General features: G+C 35.7%; 1 protein-coding gene across 1 annotated transcript; it reads right to left on the bottom strand.

Annotated features, from left to right (window-relative positions):
- Nucleotides 1-1,941: 1,941 nt before the first annotated feature.
- On the bottom strand, nt 1,942-7,113 carry LOC127087923 (ATP-dependent zinc metalloprotease FTSH 4, mitochondrial). The gene is made up of 7 exons (XM_051028842.1): nt 6,724-7,113; nt 6,537-6,615; nt 6,132-6,380; nt 4,880-5,119; nt 4,629-4,753; nt 3,142-3,612; nt 1,942-2,968 (listed from the first exon to the last, which is right to left on the bottom strand). The coding sequence occupies exons 1-7, from the start codon at nt 6,796-6,798 to the stop codon at nt 2,210-2,212; spliced, it is 1,998 nt and encodes a 665-aa protein (XP_050884799.1). The 5' UTR covers nt 6,799-7,113; the 3' UTR covers nt 1,942-2,209.
- Between the last annotated feature and the right edge of the window lie 15,383 nt (nt 7,114-22,496).

The raw sequence follows: 22,496 nt of genomic DNA, 5'->3' as shown, positions 1-22,496 counted from the left end.
CACTAATAAAAAGTTTCATCTTCGTATAGGTCATGAATCCATCTAAATCACATTTATAATTTAATTCAATTTATAATAATTATGTTAATAAAAATTCAATTAATTATTAAAATATTTTCAATTCAATTTAAAATTATTATTTTTTTATAATTATCAATTAGTTTATAATAAGTTCACAATTATAAATCAATTTTATATTTTAAATTCTCTTAAAATCAATTTTTCTAATTTTTATTTTAGTTTAAGTAATACTTTTCAAAATATTTAAAAGAATATATTTTTTTTATTTTCAGAAAACAAATTGAATTTTATATTTTTTAGAAAAAAATATTTTTTTTCTGAAAAAAAATTTCAGAATCATTTTGTTTTATTTTTCTAAAACTTTTTTTTTAGTTTTTGGACAAAAAATTATTTTAAAATATATAATTTTTAATTTATAGAAAAAAATTGAATTTTTCATTTTTTGGAATAAATTTTTTTTAAGAAAAATAAAAATTTTGGAATAAAGAAAATAAATTTTTTCCAGAAAAAAAAGTTTGGAATAAAAGTTTCGTAAAACAAATTTTATTTTCATGAAAAAAATTATTCTTTTTATTCCAATTTTTTTTAAAATTTATTTCAAAATCTTCTTTTCTGAATATTTTTTCAAAAGTTTTTATACTGACTTTTTTTCTGAAAACAATTTTTTTTGTAAAAAATATATATTTTCTGAATAAAAAATATTTGAACTTTTCAAAATAAAATCAAAATTTTAATTTTGAAGAAAAAATTTTGGAATAAAATTTTCTAATTTAAAAAACAAATAGTTGAAAAAAATAGTATTTCTTATTTTTTGGAAGAATTCTTTTAAGATTTTTTTTGGAATAATATAATTTGATTAAACATGCACTAGACCATCCTAAATTTCATATAACTAATGTCAATGGCAAAATAAACAACTCAAGCGCGTGGGTCAGCATATTTAAATTTGAAGTATTGTTCACTTTGAATTTGAATGTGAGAATCTTCACTACTTTACTCTTTAAAAAATGCACCTCCTTGGATTAAATGAAATGTGGAACTATTTTGTCCTATCCCAAACAAATAATATGAATACAATAAACATAAAAAAACCATCGCACAACATATTTGAGAGAATCTGATCCTCATTCGGACAAATTTGAATTAAACACCAATCAAGTATAATTTGTCTACAAATACTATATCAACAACTAAAACATGATAATAAGCAAGCACAAATAATGTTTGCTCACAATCTTTGAGAGTTTTTATTTACAATTCATCATAAATTAAAACAAAATAGATGCTTGTAACTAGGCATGGCAACGGGGCGGGTCGGGGACGGTTTTTACCTCCCCAAACCCAAACCCGAATCCCCAAACCATCCCCATTCCCCGCCCCAAATCCAAACGGGGATGGAGAATCAAAACCCAAACCCGTTCCAAACGGGTTCGGGTTGGGTTCGGGTATCCCCGTCCCGCCACCATTCATCTAGTGAAATCAATTTTTTTAATAGAAACATTTATTTTTATAAAATAAAGTTACATTTCAAATAATAAAATAAAACATTCTAAAAAAATTTCATACATACATTTCAAATACTTTAAATATATAATAATGTACATAATGAAAATAAATAATAATGTACATAATGAAATAAACCGGACGGGTTCGGGGACGGGTTCGGGGTGGGTACTAGTGTCCCCATTACCCGACCCGTTCCCATATTTTAAAATGGGAGAAAATCCAAACCCGAACCCAAACCCAATCAAAGCGGGTTTTTCCCGTCAACTTCGGGGCGGGTTCGGATTGGTACCCGCGGGTACGGGTTATATTGCCATGCCTACTTGTAACACAACTTCAAAGGTTTTTACTGCATTGAGTTTTTCCAAGAGCAAGAAAATCGTTTTGGACATTAACGTGAAAGACAAAGAGTGTGCATTGTTTGCTAATAGCATGTAGTAGTTTGTATTATGTGTAATATTGAGAGAGCTTTCTATCAATGTAATGTATTTAACTGAGTTAAAAACTAAAACTAAAGGGAAAAAGTATGTCGTTGTAAAAATAGATTGAAAATGAGTGGAAGATGTGTGCTAGATATAAGCAGAAGATGAATGCTATGATCACAGTCCAATCTATTAATGCCACACTACCTTTTTTTAATCTTTACCTGCTCATTGGTTTTGGTTACACGTGACTGCGGCTCCGGCTACTGGGATTTGACTTTTGCAAGTAAATCATTTATCTGACTTCCTGTAAGTGTCTCATGCTCCAGAAGAGCATTTGCAAGTGCACGAAGCTCCTTTTCATGGGTGGTTAGGATAGTTTTTGCATTGTTGTAAGCTCTCTCCAGTAAGTTCTTCACTTCTTTCTCAATAAGCAGCCTAGTTTCTGAGCTCATACTTCTCCCATTATCATAGTAATTGTGAGTGACCGGACCAACTTCAGTACTCATACCATACCTTGTAACCATTTCCCTGGCCAATAAAGTTGCCTTTCCAAGATCTGAGGCGGCACCAGAAGTAACTTCACTTTCTCCAAAAATTAGCTCTTCAGCAACCCGACCTCCCATACAAACATCAAGCCTAGCAAGCATCTGTTTACGCGAGTAACTGGTCTGATCTTTGTCCGGCAGTTGAGAAACCATGCCTAGAGACCTCCCACGCCGTACAATAGTTGCCTTTTGAATAGGACGCGCACCATCAGTATATGTTGCCACTAAGGCATGGCCACTCTCATGGAATGCAATAAGCTTTCTTGACTTCTTAGACATAACACCTGATTTGTGTTCGCTTCCTATCATAATCTTCTCCCGTGCAAACTCTAAATCATGGATGCTCACGGCTTTGGCGCCGACCTTGGCAGCCCTCAGGGCAGCAACATTAACCAAGTTTGCAAGGTCAGAACCAGAGAACCCGGGTGTACACTGAGCAATGATCATCAGATCAACATCATCCGCCTTCAGAACCTGAATCATATTGGAGTAAGAAACAGATGTGAGAATTTTCCTTCTAAGTTTAACAATTCTATATTACATTATGCATTGCACCAATATAGCGCAAGCACACATACCTCAAAAAATTTAAGCCATTCAACCCAAAGATACAAGAAAAATATTCTTCCAATAGAGTAAGACAATACCTTTGACATCAGAGATTCCAAAATCTGTTGTCGTCCTTTTAAATCTGGTTTGGGAATAACAACACGGTGATCAAATCGCCCAGGTCTCACCAAAGCCTTATCTAGTGACTCCTCAAAGTTAGTAGCACCAATCACAATTATGCCTTCATTTTTTTTGAATCCATCTAGCTCAACAAGCAATTGACTAATAGTCACGTGCATTTGGTCATTTGGATTTCGTTTTCGACCAATAGCATCAATCTCATCAATAAAGATTACACAAGGGGCGCGCTTCTTTGCAGCAGTAAAAAGATCACTCACTCTTTGTGCACCATAACCAATATACATCTTTTCAAATTCACTTCCACTGCACAAGAAGAAAGGAACCCCAGCCTCTTCAGCAGTAGCTCTGGCCAACATTGTTTTACCAGTGCCAGGCGGGCCAACAAGCAAGACACCTTTTGGGAGTTTACCACCAAGACGAGTAAAGCGCTGTGAAAAGGGAACAAAGTTATCTCAAGATAGTACAAAACAATACAGAATCTGATCTTGAAGAAAATGATAAGAAAAAGATTGGACACCAATTAAAACAGTAACTGAGCCTGATGAGAAACATGATAAATGGAATTGCAACCAATGGCAAAAGCCTGTAGATAGAATAAATAAATATCTGGCTATAAATACTAGGGAACATGCTGGAATCTGTAGGGAATTAGAAGGTAGGGGATAATGAATACCAGTACAACACATGAATGAAAGAGGATAAAAGAGAGAGAAAATAACAGCATAAAAAAGAAAAAGGAAAACAGAAAGAATTACTGTGAAGTAAAGACATAAACCAGAATTACAAGAAAAGAGAGCAGGAAAAAAAGGAGAAAGAAATATACATAAAAAAACAGAATTAATTAGCATACAATGTGAGAAGAACGAGAGAGACGCAACATTGTTTGAAAGTTTGAAGAAACAGAATGAGAAACACAAATGAGAGTCTGAGAATTTGTTTTGGGGTTTTAAGTTTGAAGCATAACCCAAAAAGCTCTATTTATGCTTACAAACTCAGTCCAACTAATTTAACAGTTACCAACAGACAGTTATAACACTATAGCAGGCATATTTTAATATTGAGTTAGCATATTGAAAGGTACAACTCTAGTAAGTTAGGAAGCTTATAAAAAACCTAAGAATAAGAGTATGTTCTATATACATCAAATTTGTTTCGAAATTATCATCCAGAGCAATAGAACTGATTTCTCAACAACTTTGACTATTTGCCTCTTGTATTAAAACGACATTTTTCTTGTCAACAAAAGAATTATTACTATTTCATAAATTTGTATTAAAATTTCCACCCCAAAGAATAACAAAACTTCCCATTGCATCATATCAGTAATCAAAGGTATTGGAATAGCTTAGGACACATGTCAATCGTATAACTATTTCACTCGAGTGTGAGAAATGCATGCAAGAGAGAGAGAGAGAGAACATGTATTTATGCCGGAAAAGTCTACCTTAGGATCTCTTAGGTAATCAACAATTTCTTCAAGTTCAGCCTTTGCCTCATCCACACCTTTCACATCGCTAAATTTAGTACTTGTCTGCATATTGGGTTGCACTTCTTCATACATACCAAGTCCTAAGAAAGGTGAAAAGTGTTACAGAAAAAAAGGATAAAAAGACAAAACAGAGGACATGCCCATCAAGTTCAGATTGAATATTGAATCAAACTCAGTGGTTTGTAAGTTATGTTGACACAAAATACCTTTACTGATTCTTTGATACACGATGAAACCTCCTAAACCACAAACTAGGATGAAAGCCAGTGCAATTAACCAAATTGTATGCCATTGCTGGTCTTCGAAATTTCCAAGAATTTCATCTTTTGTAGGCTCTCTCACATTTCTAATTACAGCTAGGCCACCTGTACTACTTTCTTCCATTTTCACTGAACTAGAAATAGCTGAAGATTTAGATACCTCGGGTTGTATTTTTGGTCGGTAAACTGTGCAAAAGAATGGAATATTCAAAAAGCTGATTGAAAAAGTAGCTGAATAACAAATTTTGACAAGTGGATAATTGCAATGCCAAGTTTTCAATTCTGCAGGCACCATAGATATATATAAGATTTTGGATTTGGTACATCCGTCATTTATTAATCCCATCTATAAAATGCAACTTTTATGAAATTATACTAGTTCCTATCATGGTTTTAAATTGCGGACCGCGTCACATGATGCGGGGGCAATATTGCGGTTGTGGTAGTTGCCGCATCCGCAACAAGCCGCAATTGCGGTGTGATTGTAAATCACACTAAAAACCACATCATAACGCCGCAACGGCCACATCATAACACCGCAACGGACGCATCAACCCGCATCATGCCTCAACCGATTATGCCTTTCTTGTAAAAATTACTTGTTCTACGTTTCTTCCTCTTTATATTATAAATTTAAGGTATGTTTCAAAAGGATTAAAGATATTCAAAGTGATCGCGAATTTTTAATGAAATATATATATGAAAATTTAGAGAGAAAATGAAACATGTGTAAAACATAAAATAAATAATAAAGTATAATATTTTATGCTCATAAAAAACAAATTCATGCTGTAACGACCGCAATCCATATCGCAACAGCCACAATAACCGCAACCGCAGCCGCAATTTAAAACCATGGTTCCTATCACTTAATGAAAGGTCAAAAGAGGTATGATGATTGTGATTGAAGTACTTCCGCATTACTAGGAAGATAAAAGTAGGAGTCTCTTTTGTTCACAATGACTATAAGTGAAATCAAACTTCATAATCCCCAACAAAAGATTATGATTAAAGTTACCATAATACACAACAAGTTAAAGATTCTAAATGCAATGCAAATAGATCCACACCTTCAGTCTTTTAACTTGGATGAAAAACCTTAATTCCTTGAGCAAGGTTAGAAGATCAAACAGAGCAAAGCACAATGACATGCAAACATAGTCAATATAAAATGGAAAAATTCTAGCCAATTAGTCACCTCTTAGCAAATTCTTGAGAAATTCACTTTCTGCCAGCCTGTCAACTTTTACTAATGCTTCGACATATTTCGAAAACGCCAAATAATTCGTATGCAGAGATGGCTGACTTTCAAATGCTCTAATCATGACTTCAGGGTCACTTTGATCATGAGAGACTTCCTCAACATCAGATGAACCACTTGGTGGCCGGGCCAGATTTCCTAGAAATCTGAACTGAGATCTCTCCTGGGAGAAGAAATGCCTACTCCCTACATAAATTTGAGAGTAAGTAAAACAAGCAATAGCTAAAGCCAATAATAGTTTCCCAAGTACTTCAAACAAGCATACTATAAAAAGAGCAGCATGGCGTTTGTCTTCTATTTATGTATAGACTTTATTTTATATTGCTATAGTTTATGAATTACCTTGAAACTTATGGTGAGATTCATAATTTCGACTCAATAAATCTTTGATCATTCCAAATTCAGATCGATGCCTTTTCACCTGCAAACAAACAAGCCTGAACCTAAATGTATGCATTGATCCGATTACTATATCCCGAGTTCAAGAAAAACAAAAATCACACTGAATTAGTTAAAATGTAAAGTTAACATTGTAAACCCTAGCCTGCGTTCGAGTTTGAACGATTGAATAACTAAGCTGCTTTGCGAAACGTCTCCCAGCCATGTCGCCGTAATAGAGCAAAACGACTGGGATCAAAGGCGTTTTGGCGAAAGAAAATGGAGCAGTTGAGAAAATGCAGAAAACAGAGATGATGGAGGATGAAAAGAGAAACGCAGAACATGTATGAACTTCTCCGCCTAAGCAGAAATGATTTCAAGAATCACTATGTAACTGAATTCTGCATTGACTAACTAACTCACTGCTCCCGTTTTCTCTCTCTGCCACGTCATCATTGGTCAACTGGTTTCTCTTTTGAGTGTATAATTGTTACATTGAGTTCCGATTTCGCAAGCACAAGGACTCCGACACTTGAAGACTTCCTTTCCATGCCTTTTCCAATATCTTTATTAACTATAGTTAGTATATTAATTAAGAAAATTAGTTTAAAATAATTAATTTTTTTTATTTCGTTTACAATCAGTAAAATTTATTATAATATCTTTAATTATATTTGATCAATTAATTATAAAATTAAATGCTTTTACATTAATTGAAAGCTATACTAATAATACAAATATTAATTAATTTATAAATTAATGACTTTTGTTTATAATAGGAATCAATTTCTTTTCTTATAACTATGGGTGAAGAATGTAGTTGAAAATAAATAAAGGCATAATAATAAAATAATAATAAATATTACATAGAGTATTTATTTTTAGACATAAAAAATATATAAATGACACACTTTGAGACAAACAAATTAAATTAAAGTCTTTTAATTAAAAAAAAGATTATAGAGAAATTAAGAATATATTTGACCTATTTTATAAAGATAAAATATTATAAATAGAAAAAGAAAGAGTGGGAGGTTTCAACCAAGACCCACTTAAACACCACCAAATCTATAATTAGTCAATCCTAACTTATCATGATGCAAAAAGAAAATAGGAAGTAAAGAGATGTGTTCAACATCGAATTATATATTGTTGAGTTTATATATTTAGCTTAACATGATGAAAAAAAAAATAGGAAGTAAAGAGATGTGTTTAACATCGTATTATATATTATCGTATTATATATTGTTGAGTTTATATGTTCAGTTATCTCAATTAGATATGTAGTGATATATTCATAATTCAAAGATGTGATTATTTATAATACAAAAATTAAAATAATATGCAGTATGATAATTTGACATTATGCAGTTTTCAAAGTCTGAGTCATCTGGACTTATGTAGTATGTAGAATGCAGAGTTTAAAATATTGTGCATATGTGTTAATATTAAATATTATACAGTATAAAATGATTAGTATGAAGGTTGATTTTGTTGGTATAAATTCACTAATAAGGTTGAATTTGCTGATGTATATTTTCTAATAAGTCTTTGTAAAAAATTGAGACTGTTAATTTACAGTGATATAAAACTGAAGTGTCTAATTCTTGAATTAAAAATTGATGTGTTTAATATATTATAGTATAAGAAAATGTATTGATGTATAAAAGATTCATCAAATTCTGGCAAATAAAATAACTGTTTCCATTGAAAATCTATATAGTGGAGGCAAATAAGATATGCCATTAACTTATTAATGCATAAATTTGTCACATATAAAATTGAATTAATGCACATCATGATTATTATACAAAAGATATTTAGATGAAATGATGTGATAATAAAAGGGGTTATTTGATATAATGATGTATCGGAAAAGAGTTACAATTAAATGACTCCCCTATTTAGTACAACATTGCAGGTAATATCAAAATAAATCTTCATCATAATTGTTGGATTTTCAACAACATTCAATTCATTCCTATCAAAGAAAAAAGGAAATTCCCATAATATTGTGCTTTCGTTTGGTTTGTTGTATGCTACACATGTGTTAGTGGTAAAGGATAGTTTGACTTTAAAGTTTACTTGCATAAAATATTTTGTTGTAAAAATAACCAATACAAATTTGTGAATTTAGATAATATGAAGATTTTTTTTTAAAATAACCAGTATTTTCAAAAAAAATCCAAAAGAATTATTATTTTATTTTTTCCCCCAAAATAACCATCTTTCAAAACAGATGGGTCGGATGAACTGACACATCCATTTTGCATTAGGAGGAGGCGCCAGTATCACTGACGCATGTATTGAGAGCAATGAATGCTGACGCCAAGTGTGTTGGCGCATGCATTTTGGCTCATGAAGAGGCGCCAATGCCTTTGGCGCCTACATGTCTTGACATGTGAGGCACCTAACCCTTTGGCGCATGCATTTTCTGGCTCCTCTATAAATACCTCGCCCAGTATGCAATATTTTTCACAAAATTTTTACCCTACAATCACATTTTCTTTCATTCAACTTCACTCTCCTTCAGGTTTTTGAGTTTTAACCATGTCTGAATACATTCACAAGCGAAATGTCGATTTAATATTTTCCGTTATTGCATCTCCGATAAAGATTCGACTTTGGAATATAGATTCGTTTGAACGTCTTAATCGGACGTTGAACAGTTGGTTAGATGGAGAAATTGGAGATGGTGAAAGGATTAGAAGAATCCAATGACTTGTGTCCACGTTCAACCAAAATGGAAAAGTGCGTGAATGGGTGGATATTAAGACTGACCGAGACGTTCATAGGATGATGCATTACATGTTCAAAATTATTTTGATGGTTGTAATCGCTTAGTTATTGTATTGTAGTTGCTTTAATTGTTTGTGTTATTGTTTATGTAATGGTATTTTCCTCACAAACTTATAATATGAAATAAATTTAGTTTTTCATATATTACAACAGAGGTATATGTGAATTTATCTAGTTGTGCTTGTTCCAACACTAGGACATTTAGTACGATTGTGACCTGGCTGACGACATGAACTACATAATATAACCATTTTGTTCACCGTATCCATTTCGGTTCGAATACGGGTGCTGTTTGGGCGACCCCTTTTCTTCCTTCGCATAACTTCGTTGTGCCAGACAATATCCCCTTGATATTCTGGTCAGTAATCCTCTTTTGCCACTACGGAAAAACTAATTTTATAAACATTTGATAGGCTGGTGACTTTGTAAACGTCAGATAGCAAGTAAGATGGATCCCTTCGAACCTTTGAACATGCCATAATGACATGGGAGCAGGGCGTATGGAAGGCTTGGAACTTTTCGCAGTTGCACCAACCTCTATCTAGTCTGACTCTGTACTATCCCATCGGCATGCCCTTATTGTGATCCATGGAGTCGGCAATACTATACCAACCTTTAGTGTGGTCAAACACCGTGATAACATGTGTGTTTGCTTTGGCAGTTTCATGTCTAATGAACTTCATTAAAGCATTACTGAACAACTGCCCAGATTGCAACATTGAACTCCATTTGGAACGTCTAGTCTCAAACAACGCCCATAGCCTGAAATATGTTGCCTGCACCAAAGCGGTTATAGGTAGGTTACGGATGCCTTTGAAGACAGAGTTCATTGATTCCACAAGATTTGTTGTCATGTGGCCCCAACGTTGACCGTTATCGTATGCCCTATTCCATTTCTCCAATGGAATAATGTTGACCCACCATACTGCATCTGCGTTTGACAATCTTATTTCTTCGCGGTAGTATTTGAAAGAAGGTTCTGATAACGTGTAACCTGCGTTGACGACCTTCTTCCGTAACGTTTTGTCTTTGACCTCCCACATGAAACTCTGAGCAATATGTCTAATACAGAAAACATGCGTCGAATGAGGATCTTGCCCGCCATTATCAATGTTATTATATGAACTGATGATTGAAGGGTGTCTGTCGGAGATCAAACATAAGTTAGGCTGAGGTGCAACGTGCAATCAGAGATTTCTTAGGAAAAAACTTCATCCCTAAGTAGTCTCCCATTCAACAAGGGCAAAGGCGATTGGAAAAATGTTGTTGTTGTTGTCATCTTGTGCCACTACCATCAGTGACGTTCCCTTTGTATTTCCCGTATAACCATGTATCATCAATTTGTATAGTAGGTTTACAAAAAGAAAAACCAATGATGCATGGTTGATACGCCCAGAAGAGACGGTGGAATATTCCATTTCCAATAGCACACGTCCCGTCTGGTGTATACGCAGGCAACGTTTCCTACTTGACAATAGTCCCAGTAGCATACTGTTTTAGAGTCAACAGATATTTTGGAAGTTGTTCGTAAGATTCCTCTCAATTTCCATACACTTTTTCAACAACATTTGTCCTAACTATCCATGCCTCCCTATATGATGGAGTGTAGTGGTATAGTACTACAATATACGAGATTATTGTACTCACCTTTAACGACGGATTATTGCCAATGACAACCAATATTTCATCACATATTAGCTGAGAGCTTAGTTTCTGATGGTCTTGCATTGGGTTTGTTAGCATGCATGTGTGAACTGGACCCATGGATTCAATCTTCCAAGAATCGTTCCTCTTCTGGTACGAACCTGAAAAGGCAGTGCTCATTAGGATAATAAACTTTGTACCTTAATGCATTAGTTCTATCAACTCTGAAATCGGCTGATAGTTCCATGTGAAACTTTTTAATGGCTTTTACATAATCTTCTTTTGTGCGAAATGTGTCTCCTTGTTTCAAAGATCCTTGCATTTGCACATAAGGATTGTACCATATATCTGATGAAGGTTCATCGAAACCCAAATTCAACCTTGTCATATGTTGAGGTGGACAATATACATGACTAGCTGGTAATGAGCCTTCTTCCTCATCAGGGTTCACCATTGAATCAACCAAGATCTCGACTTCTTCTTCTCCGTCATCTACAACATTCACCTCAGCTTGTTCGTCGTCATCAGTTTCACAAAACACTTGTGACTGATCAATGAATTGAGACATTTTTTGTTATTGTGGTAATATATACAACTCCATATCGTTGTACCCAGATTGTTTGTGACTGACAAACATATGTTGAACATCGTTATCATCTTAAATCTTCTTCTGATAAAACTTCACTTGGTTTTCTGCAAACTAAACCAGATTTTTATAGATGATTTGGCCCACAATACTGCACTATAATTTCTTTTCTATTCTTTGTTTCAGATGTAAAAAATTTGATCGTCGATTTATTGTAAATCGAGTTACCTCTGTGTTACGAAAACAAAAACCGAATAATTGATGCTCAAATATTTCACCTTCGATATGGGCACTGATCATGTAATGTTGTGAGGAAGACGTTTCTTTAAATCTAACTTTAGTATTTCTTTTGATCTGTATGAGTACTGAAATTGAATGCATTGATATGTTATTCTCATGCACTTAAGTAGGGTAAACGTTGAATGCATTAATCACACAATTCATCTGCAGAGAGGTAACTCTGCAATGAAAAGAATCCATGCAAAGACAAAAACACGCAATGCATGCGCTTGGTAGAATCTCTGCACACACAAAGCATGCGCCTGCGCACAAGGAATCTCACAAGAATCTTTATTCCCTAATAGTCCAAATAGGCGCCAATTCCCTATGCGCATAAAGCAACCTAGGCGCCAATACCATGGACGCATCTTCATGCATAAAGTAACCTAGTCGCCATTAGCATGGGCGCATCTTCATTGCATGTGAATATTCACATGCATGCACCACTTCTCTTTGCGCATGTGGCCTTGCATGTGAATATTTCATGCATGTGCCTAAGACTATGGTTACTCCTAGACATTAGCATGCATGCATCCAATCACATGCTGTGTAGGTTGCAAACCTAGTAAGACTTACTCATATATAAATAGGGCTTCAAATCACAGTATCTAATCATCTGCAACAATAATTGTTAGTACCTTAGGATTGACATTAATTTTGTAAAACAAATAATGTAATCACCTTTGTTGTTTTAATATGTTGGGTTGAAGAAGTTCAACATCTGGACCAACATGTCATATAAGATGTCACGACATCGTGACTGCGACATCACGCATGTGTATAAAACTGAATTAGTTAATTCTGGTATGTGTTAACTGATTTAATATTCTGGGATTAGTCAGAATCCTAGGTGGCGTTATTTGTGGAGATCTTGAAGACTCAATCAGAATATTTGGTGAATATACAGTTTCTAAATATGGAGATATTTTAGGAAATAAAAGATTGAAGACCTTGATTGTAGCAGAAGTTTTCTGCTGGCTTTGTAACAGCAAAGGAGAAGTTTGCTGCGATTTCTGAAGGCCCAAATCCAGTGGGGTGTTTAGGTTATACATAGCAGATTGTAACCTAGGTTTTAAACAACCTCAAATAATGTAAAATTAGGGGTGTGTGTGAGGTAAACCTCCCAACCTGTGGGAAGGTTACCAGGTGTTTCTCAGTGCTCGAAAGCATGAGAATATTTGTAACTCAAAGCCTGTAGGTAAGAGTTGTTATGTTCTTGAACGAAGTTGTGAAGCAAATTCAAGGTGTTTAGCATTACATTGTAATGGTAGTGATAGGAATGGAAACTGGAGGTTTCTATCTAGGAGTTCCTAGGTATAAATTGCATTGGGTAGGGATTAAGTGAAGAGTTGTAAACGGGGGAGTTTAACTCTGAATTAATACTGCTGATAGTGGATCTTCTTCCTGGCTTGGTATGCCCCCAGAGTAGGTAATGTTATACCGAACTGGGTTAACAATTACTTGTGTTTTTACCTTCTGCACGTTACATTCTGTCTGTTATAACTAAGTATGTATTTCGGTCTGTTTATCAAGGGAATAACTGACCTGGCACATAGCACACTGTCTGAATGCCAAATAGAATGTTATGACATTCATCATTGACAGCTGATACTGAAGTATAGATTGGTTGGTCTTTTACAGTACAACAAACTGTAATGCTGGAACAGGTGATGTTCAAATCAATGTTGAGACATCATGCTGATAATAGTGCAGGATCAATAGAAGTAAGTACTATGTTTGATCTCTGCTGTGTATTTGTACCAGATGGACAGAACTGGGTGTTCTTCTTTTCTATGATGGTATAGTAGCAGATGTCGTGACATCTGTGAATGTGTGCATATTAGTATTGGGTTTTAATTTTTAGAATTGTCTTGCTGTATTAGTAACAATGTTTGATCATATGTCATGACTTCGAGTAGAACATCTGAACTCTGACTACACCAGAATTTCAATTGGTATCAGAGCAGGCATCCTGTTTTGTGTCTGGATGAGATCCATAGGTGATACTTTCTGGAATCTTGCAAGAAGTTATGTTAGTACTGATGTTGGAACCTATGGAAGGTTCTGTGATTTCCCTGAATGGTCCCTTGAAGTAGGTGGATGGACTATACATGACAGGAACTGTGTGTACCTATCTCTAAAGGTTGGCAATTGGCCTTTGTGTGGAACAGCTGTGCTAGTATTGAAACATATTCAAACTTGGTATGTTCTTGGAGGCTGATCTGGTGAAGTGTGTGGTCATAGGTTGAGTTGTATTATGATTTTCGCTGCATAATACCTGGCAAAACTCAAACTCTGATGTAGTTTCCCCTCATGTGGATGAAAGGATGATGTATTCAAAATTTAATCATAATCTACTGAAGATGTCAAAGATACTTGATTCTCCTTAAGTCCACTCATCATGACGTTCTCACTTCAGGATGGTAAGAATCACCTGATCACTGATTCTTTTACACTCTTGGGTAGTGTATATGAAGACCTTGAAGACTTTCAAGGAGGGTTTGTTCCAAGGAGGTGGAACTAATGTTCTATGCGATGTTAGAACATGGTGCTCAACAAGTATGCAACTACTGGTCGAAGAGCAGATGTTTTTAGGTGTCAAACAAAGGAATACTTGTGTTTGGAACCTACTCCTAACCTGGAAGAGGAGACATCTATGTGAGCTAAGTTGACAAGGGTAGGGTCAATTGTGTGTGTGCTCAAGAAGGTCACTTTTAGACGTCTGATCTCTAGAAGTGGAGCTGGTGGAGAAGTGACATTGTGCAATTTCCTGCTGTTTGTCTTATTCTTATAGATTGATCAGGGTTGGATAGTTGTTCCCTGAAGTACTATGTTGTGTTGAAAGACAAGTCCCCCGGATGTTAGAAGACAATAATGGGGTAACCTGATTGCTATTTCATTTAAGAGGATTGGGACCATGAATCTAGTTATTCAAACACCACGCTCAGAAGTGACAGTTCTTTCAAGGAGTGTGAATATGAAGATTCAGAGGTTGGTTGAGGTAGTATGCTCTGGCAATGCATATCTGCTATTGGCTGGTGTTGTTTTCTTTCACTAGTACTTATGGTCAGCTGGAGTCTGATTGGTATGATTGGAGTATGTATAGGTATAACTCATAGAGTTAGTTGCCACTGGTAGGGATGGGGTATGTCATATTGATACATTTGTGTACAATGCATGGATATTGGTGTGGAGTTTCCATAATTGTTAATCTGAGGAGGAGTTTTGGTTAACCTCCTCACACTTGGTCAACCTAGGGTCTAGGTGGTTGTTGACCTGTGTCACATGAGTTCGGGTTGTTGTGTGACACATTTGCAAGAAAGGATTCATCTCTCTCTTTCCTAAGGGTGAATCTAATCTGGAAAGATTCTCAAAACTGTTGAGGTGCTTGCAAACAGAAGATGTTGACACAAGAAGAGTATTTTCAAAGTATTCTTATGGTGGAAGTATCTGAAAGGAAAATTGGGAAAGGATTTAAGATCAATGTCTACTTGTGCCAAGTACAAGTATTTAATTGATTATCCTTGGAGCTCAAGATAACTGATGTTTTTAAAGATGTTGGAACATCTCGTCTTCAAGACCCTGTGCAGAATCACAGGAAGGATAGTACATTGGTTTATGATCTATCACTTTGGTGGAAGCAAAAGCATATGATCTATGAAAAGGTTTCCTGGCAAGAAACATGTTCAGCCTTGGTATGTACAAGAAGAAGAAAACATCATAGTCCTGATGGTGGTTACTTGGATCAATTTACTTCTGATCTAGGTAAGGAAGTGTATTGGCTAATGCACACTGTGGAGTTAAGAATAAGTGGCAGCATTCTTGACATCATGGAAACAACCTTGCTTTAGGAAGTGGAATCCTTGGTATAGCTGAAGGGATAACTTCTAACTGGTCCTTCTGAAGACTCATGCATCAGAGTGTCTGATGTCTTTGGAGAAGAAGCAGGGATTCATCAAGGTGTGAGCTTGGATGACTTAACTGCAAACCTGCAGGATGAAGATTGTTTACTCAAACTTGGTTCCACAATCAAGTCTATGAGAACGTTGAACTCTGGTTCTGTGAAGGGAGGAAGTTCTTTCAAGTGGCAGAAGAAGGAGCTGAATTCAACAGCTAGATGTTAAAACACAATGTTGTGACATTTGGTTCAATATCAGATTCTTAGTTGGTGAAGTGGCACATCAACTTAAGATAGAAGGGTCTACAGAGTTGTAGATTGGCTACTTCAAAAAGATCGTTATCATTGCAGTACTATGGAGTTGCTGGATGGAGAGGATGTTACATGTTCATGTCTTAGAGAATCTAAGTTGTGTTTAACATGTAGCTTGAAGTTCAAGTCTCACTTGGAAGGTCAGAATATCTTTGGGAGAAGTCTGATAAACGTGGAGAGGTCAAAAAGTGGCATTTGACTTTTTCATATGAGGATTCATGAAGGAGGTAATCAACCAGTGGCATTTGGTCTATCTCAGAAGTGAGTTCGAAGAAACAAGATAATCAACATATGACAGCTGATTATTCTTGAGGAAAGTCTGAGACAAGTTACTTTTGAGCAGAAAAGTAGTAATTTGAAGACAAAAGGAGGTGGTTTATTTTCATCTCTTGGAGCTTGTGGAAGGAGTTCTGAGCTATCTATGGAAGATTATCTCTTGTAATGGGATGAGAATGTATATGTTCCAATTTGTGTCTGGTTTCTTTTGGCTCAAGCTAGTGACTCAGTGATATCTGAAGATTATCAGATGGTATGTTTAGTTTTGTTGTGAAGGATGTCCTAACTTATGTTAGAACATTTTGTGAAGTGGTTTTCTGTTCTGGTTAGAAGAGAGATTGACACAGAGTATGGATGAGTTCAGCCAAGAGGGTTGAACAGAGGGTGTGCTCTTGAAGACATGAAGATGCGTCTTATGTTTTCCATTCATCAAGTGGTCTGGATTCTCTTTGAATCAGGAAGTATGTGAAGATCCAACTTTGGGGTGTTGGATATGTTCATGTGTGATCTCCAAGTTTCAAGAGGAGAGTTGGTTGTTCATGACAGGGGGAGTTCTGTCTTTGCACTGCAAGAAATCATCAAGCTTATGGTCTATGTGTTCTCAGATAACAAGGTATGGCACCTTGTTAGTTAGTGGGATAATGTGGTGTGTGTCAAGGCTGAGTGAGCAGAAGAATGTCTGACCGGATGTCATGACATTGCCTTTGACAATTTGTGTGTCTTACTAGTTGCATCCATAACTAGTAATTCTGATTGTTGCACAGATTTAGGGGGAGGAGAAGTACCCTTGTGCAAGTGTGTATTACTAGTAGCCATAGCTAGTAATTGTTTTGCTTCTGCTGCTGATTAAACTACTGTTATGTTGTTTAAACTGCTGGTAGTTTTCCTTGTGAACAAAAAGGACAGAGTGTTCACAAGATGTCATATGTGATGTCTTAACATAAGATATCATATGTACCTGCTGGAAGTTATATAAGGAAATGTGGATGTGTGGTGCTAGATGTCAAGCTACCACTGGAGGTGAGAAAATGGTCTTAGGAAATGGTGATAGGGAGAATACATGAAGAATGCAGACAAAAGCAGTGTCGAATGTTAAGACATTGCTTGTAATGTGTCTGACAACATTTATGGAATAGTCTACACGCATTGGAACTGTTGTTTTTGAAAAGAAACAGTCAAGAGCTATAAAAGGTATTCAAAGATAGTCTGGGATATTGGTGGTGATTCTCTGACTGATTCTCAGCAAATATTTATGGATCTTGACCAAGTATTTACTCCTACCGTTAATTCCTAAGCATGGTCTGACCTATTTAAAGGATGTATCAGCACTCCTCTTCTCACAAGAGCGACATTCCATTCCCTCTAAACCATGGGGTTTGTTAAGATTTGGGCATACTGCGCCTGGATCTGGTTTTGTGAAGGGTGAATTTATAAATGTTTAGCTAAAAAGGGGGAGAGAAACATTGTCCTGAGGATGTACCAGAAGCAAGCAAAATGTGGTAGCAAGGAAAAGTTGGGTTCAGGCACAAAAGTCACTAACTGGGTATATCACTTGTGACTTGTGATCTGAGTTGTGTCTTGTGAGCTGAGTTACATTATCTATGTACTCAGGATTACATATTCTTCAGGAAGCTCTAGTGTTGAGGGGAAGGGTTGTGATGCAGCTGATTCCTATACAGCTTCTTCTTCATGTACACCAAAGTTGGTGTTAGTGATGGTGCTGACAATGACAAAGAGGAAGTGCAGACCCATATTGGGATGTGGTGTCTAGTGTAATGTTTATTTGTTTTAGCTAAAATTTGCCAAAGGGGGAGATTGTTAGTGCCTTAGGATTGAGATTAATTTTGTAAAACAAATAATGTAATCGCCTCTGTTGTTTTAATATGTTGGGTTGAAGAAGTTCAACATCTAGACCAACATGTCATATAAGATGTCACGACATCGTGACTGCGACATCACGCATGTGTATAAAACTGAATTAGTTAATTCTGGTATGTGTTAACTGATTTAATATTCTGGGATTAGTCAGAATCCTAGGTGGCGTTATTTGTGGAGATCTTGAAGACTCAATCAAAATATTTGGTGAATATATAGTTTCTAAATATGGAGATATTTTAGGAAATAAAAGATTGAAGACCTTGATTGTAGCAGAAGTTTTCTGCTGGCTTTGTAACATCAAAGGAGAAGTTTGTTGCGATTTCTGAAGGTCCAAATCCAGTGGGGTGTTTAGGTTATAAATAGCAGATTGTAACCTAGGTTTTAAACAGCCTCAAATAAAGTAAAATTAGGGGAGTGTGTGAGGTAAACCTCCCAACCTGTGGGAAGGTTACCAGGTGTTTCTCAGTGCTCGAAAGCATGAGAGTATTTGTAACTCAAAGCCTGTAGGTAAGAGTTGTTATGTTCTTGAACGAAGTTGTGAAGCAAGTTCAAGGTGTTTAGCATTACATTGTAATGGTAGTGATAGGAATGGAAACTGGAGGTTTCTATCTAGGAGTTCCTAGGTATAGATTGCATTGGGTAGGGATTAAGTGAAGAGTTGTAAACGGGGGAGTTTAACTCTGAATTAATAATGTTGATAGTGGATCTTCTTCATGGCTTGGTATGCCCCCAGAGTAGGCAATGTTGTACCGAACTGGGTTAACAATTACTTGTGTTTTTACCTTCTGCATGTTACATTCTGTCTGTTATAACTCAGTATGTATTTCGGTCTGTTTATCAAGGGAATAACTGACCTGGCATATAGCACACTGTCTGAATGCCAAACAGAATGTTATGACATTCATCATTGACAACTGATACTGAAGTATAAACTGGTTGGTCTTTTACAATACATCAAACTGTAATGCTGGAACAGGTGATGTTCAAATCAATGTTGAGACATCATGTTGATAACAGTGCAGGATCAATAGAAGTAAGTACTATGTTTGATCTCTGCTGTGTATTTGTACCAGATGGATAGAACTGGGTGTTCTTCTTTTCTATGGTGGTATAGTAGCAGATGTCGTGACATCTGTGAATGTGTGCATATTAGTACTGGGTTTTAATTTTTAGAATTGTCTTGTTGTATTAGTAACAATGTTGGATCAGATGTCATGACTTCGAGTAGAACATCTGAACTCTGACTACACCAGAATTTCAATAATCATCGGCACTCTTTCTTTACCACACTCTTTCTCTGCCACACTCAAGCTCTGCAACACTTAACATCTGCAGCATTATGTCTCTGTTGACTATGGGTGATGAACACAGAGGAACACTCGAGAATATCTCGACATTTATATGTTATCACTCTCTTTTTACTTATTTCATATTTATTTCGTATATCTTTCTTATCTATGTTTTTATTATATATTACTTCTTCTTATTGTATTTCTTATTTGTGTTTTATTAGGACCCAAAGCATTTTTGATGCTGTGTACATGAATATGTACCCCACGATCCTTTGATAGAACCATATATTATAGGACGTGGATTTAGAAATCTCCTCAACATAGTCTCGTACTCGGTGGACTACAAATTTATTCTTGCTTTGTTGGAGAGATGGAGACCCGAGACCCACATATTTCACCTTCCTTTGGTAAGTGTACCGTCACACTTGAGGGCGTATACATGTTGTTGGGTCTCCGTATAGATGGTAAGGTCGTGAATGGTAGAGCTTACCAAGATAACTCTATCTGTAATGAATTATTGGGTGCCCCTTTGTGTGATGATCAAACTGAGGGATAGTCATCCGGTCAAGCTATGAGGCAATGTATAAATTTAAAATATCTTAAACAATATTATGCGAGTATAATATTGTCCGAAGAATCAACCGAGTATGAAAAAATAATTAAAGTTCAGTGTTATATTATGATTTTATTTAATAATTTTTTATTTCCAGAAAGCACTAGTAATACAGTAAATATTATGTATTTACCGTTGATACGCAACATTAATAAGGTAAGCACATATAGTTGGGGTTCAACTATGTTGGCCCATCTATATAGTGCAATGTGTAAAAATTCCAAAAAAAATACTTATACTTTTTATTCATGTGCGTATTTGCTACAAGCATGGGGTTTGTCAAGAATGTCGTCACTCGCCCCCGTAAACGAGAACTCATTCATGTTTCCGTTTGCAACAAAGTAAGTTTAACACTTTACCATTTGATTAATTATACTTTATATTACAATTAACTGTAAATAATATTTTTCAATTGTTTATAATCTAGGTGGTCAGTTAGAGGGATGAACTATAATAGGTGTCTGAAACACGCTATAGCAGTCTATCGCAATCTATTGGACCATATTGGACCAGACGATGTAATACTCATACACAACTTATTTATCATTTAATCATGTCGTATTGCTGTACAATTTATTTGGAGGCCATATCTAGGTCTTGATCATCAGGTTAACCATGACGATGCTGCAATTTGGACAACAAAGACACCAATTATCTGGTTCACTACTGTGGAGATGCACCAGAGTGACCGGGTAAAACTGCAGTTCGACATGCAGCAACAGATTCCAGAACCTCCGACGTGTTTGGGAGATTGACATCAAAAAAGAGTTAATGCCCAATGGGATTATTCCTACTTGAGAGACTTCGCAAAAGAGACGTGTCCTCAATAGAGGAATCGACGACAACACATCTTAAACGAACCAGACATCCATGGTGCAAGATCAACTCAACAATATATGACATGGTTTAGATCGGTAACAACGCAATAATTTGTGTCTGAGCCGCGGTATTTGATTGATCCACGTCAACTAGCTTCGTCATCGTACACCCAACAACAAGTCCCCGTCCAACACCAATGTCAAACCACCCAAACTCAACAACCAACCTCATACCATCAACCTACCACATACACCCAACAATCAAACACCCAACTTCGCAACCCATTCATGTCATCCACCTAACAACCAAACACCCAACGTCGCAATCCATTCATGTCACACACTCAACCATAAAATCAAGAATCAAACCTTACCCACCAACAACCATACACTTCAACCACAACCGTTTATAGCCTAGATGATTCATATGAGTCACTTCATCGTATCCCCCCATCAATGACCACTCAAACATCTCATCATCAAAATACACAACCATTGTTTAATTATAGTACACCCCAGGAACCATTGCTTCGTTTCCACAATGATTCAATGTCCCAATTCGGGCAACTATAATGTCCACAATCCACTCAACCACATCGACCTAACTACGATGACATGGGCACAAAACTCCATTACGGAAGCATCGTTGGCCAGAGCCCCTGACTAATGGGAACAAATGATGACACATCTATCAAATACCGATGAAACTTCCGTCGGACCTTCATACCAGCCATCATTGGATCAGGTCAGCACACCTGGATGTGGAACAGGGGGACGTTTTGATCGGTCCGGTCATTAAATTTTTGTCAATCCCATGTAACATTTATTATATCATAAATAATTTTTTTAACATTATATTTCATTATTTAATAAAATAAAAAAATAATAAAAAATAATAAAAAAATAATACAAAGGTGTATGCGTCAGATGAATTGGCGCATACACCACATCACAAATGCATGCGCCAGAGGCATTAGTGCCTCTTCATGAGGCTCCCAAAGCATGCGTCAGCCATGTTTGCGCCTCCTCCTACTGCAAAATGGATGTGTCAGTTCATCTGAAGCATCTATTTTGAAAGGTGGTTATTTTGGAAAAAAAATTAAAATAATGATTATTTTGGATTTTATTTTTTGAAAATAATGGTTATTTCACATCAAGAAAATGGCTTTTGAAAAACAATATTTTATTAAATTCAAGTAAAATTATGTTACAAACCCTTGCAATAAAACGTCTTATATTTGAAAAACTGATGCAATAACTTTTGGTGCAACGACTCCAATCCGTCTAAGAAAGATATCTTTCATTCAATCGAAAGTTTAATATAGCCAGCCACACATAATCATTTCGATGTCAAACAAGAGATACTTTTGTTTTAAATAAAATGAAGATGATGGCTTAAAAATTGTGAACTAAAGTTTGAAAATGTTAAGTATTTTGTATCCTCTCAATCACATTGATGTATAAGATTGATAATATGTGATTACAGTTATGATGAATCAAAATCATATATAATACAAATAAGATCATTA

This window comes from Lathyrus oleraceus, chromosome 5, assembly GCF_024323335.1.
Source record: "Lathyrus oleraceus cultivar Zhongwan6 chromosome 5, CAAS_Psat_ZW6_1.0, whole genome shotgun sequence".
NCBI classification, from domain to species: Eukaryota; Viridiplantae; Streptophyta; class Magnoliopsida; order Fabales; family Fabaceae; genus Lathyrus; species Lathyrus oleraceus.
Note: the sequence above shows the minus strand (reverse complement) of the source record. Positions and strands in the feature narration are given on the sequence as shown.

Excerpts from the sequence above, each read along its gene's own strand:
- LOC127087923 (XM_051028842.1), bottom strand. The coding sequence starts at position 6,798 with ATGGCTGGGAGACGTTTCGCAAAGCAGCTTAGTTATTCAATCGTTCAA. Across the intron at positions 6,616-6,723 it reads CGCAGGCTAGGGTTTACAAT|GTGAAAAGGCATCGATCTGA; the intron begins GTTAACTTTACA and ends GTTTGTTTGCAG. Across the intron at positions 5,120-6,131 it reads TCTCAAGAATTTGCTAAGAG|TTTACCGACCAAAAATACAA; the intron begins GTGACTAATTGG and ends TCTTTTGCACAG.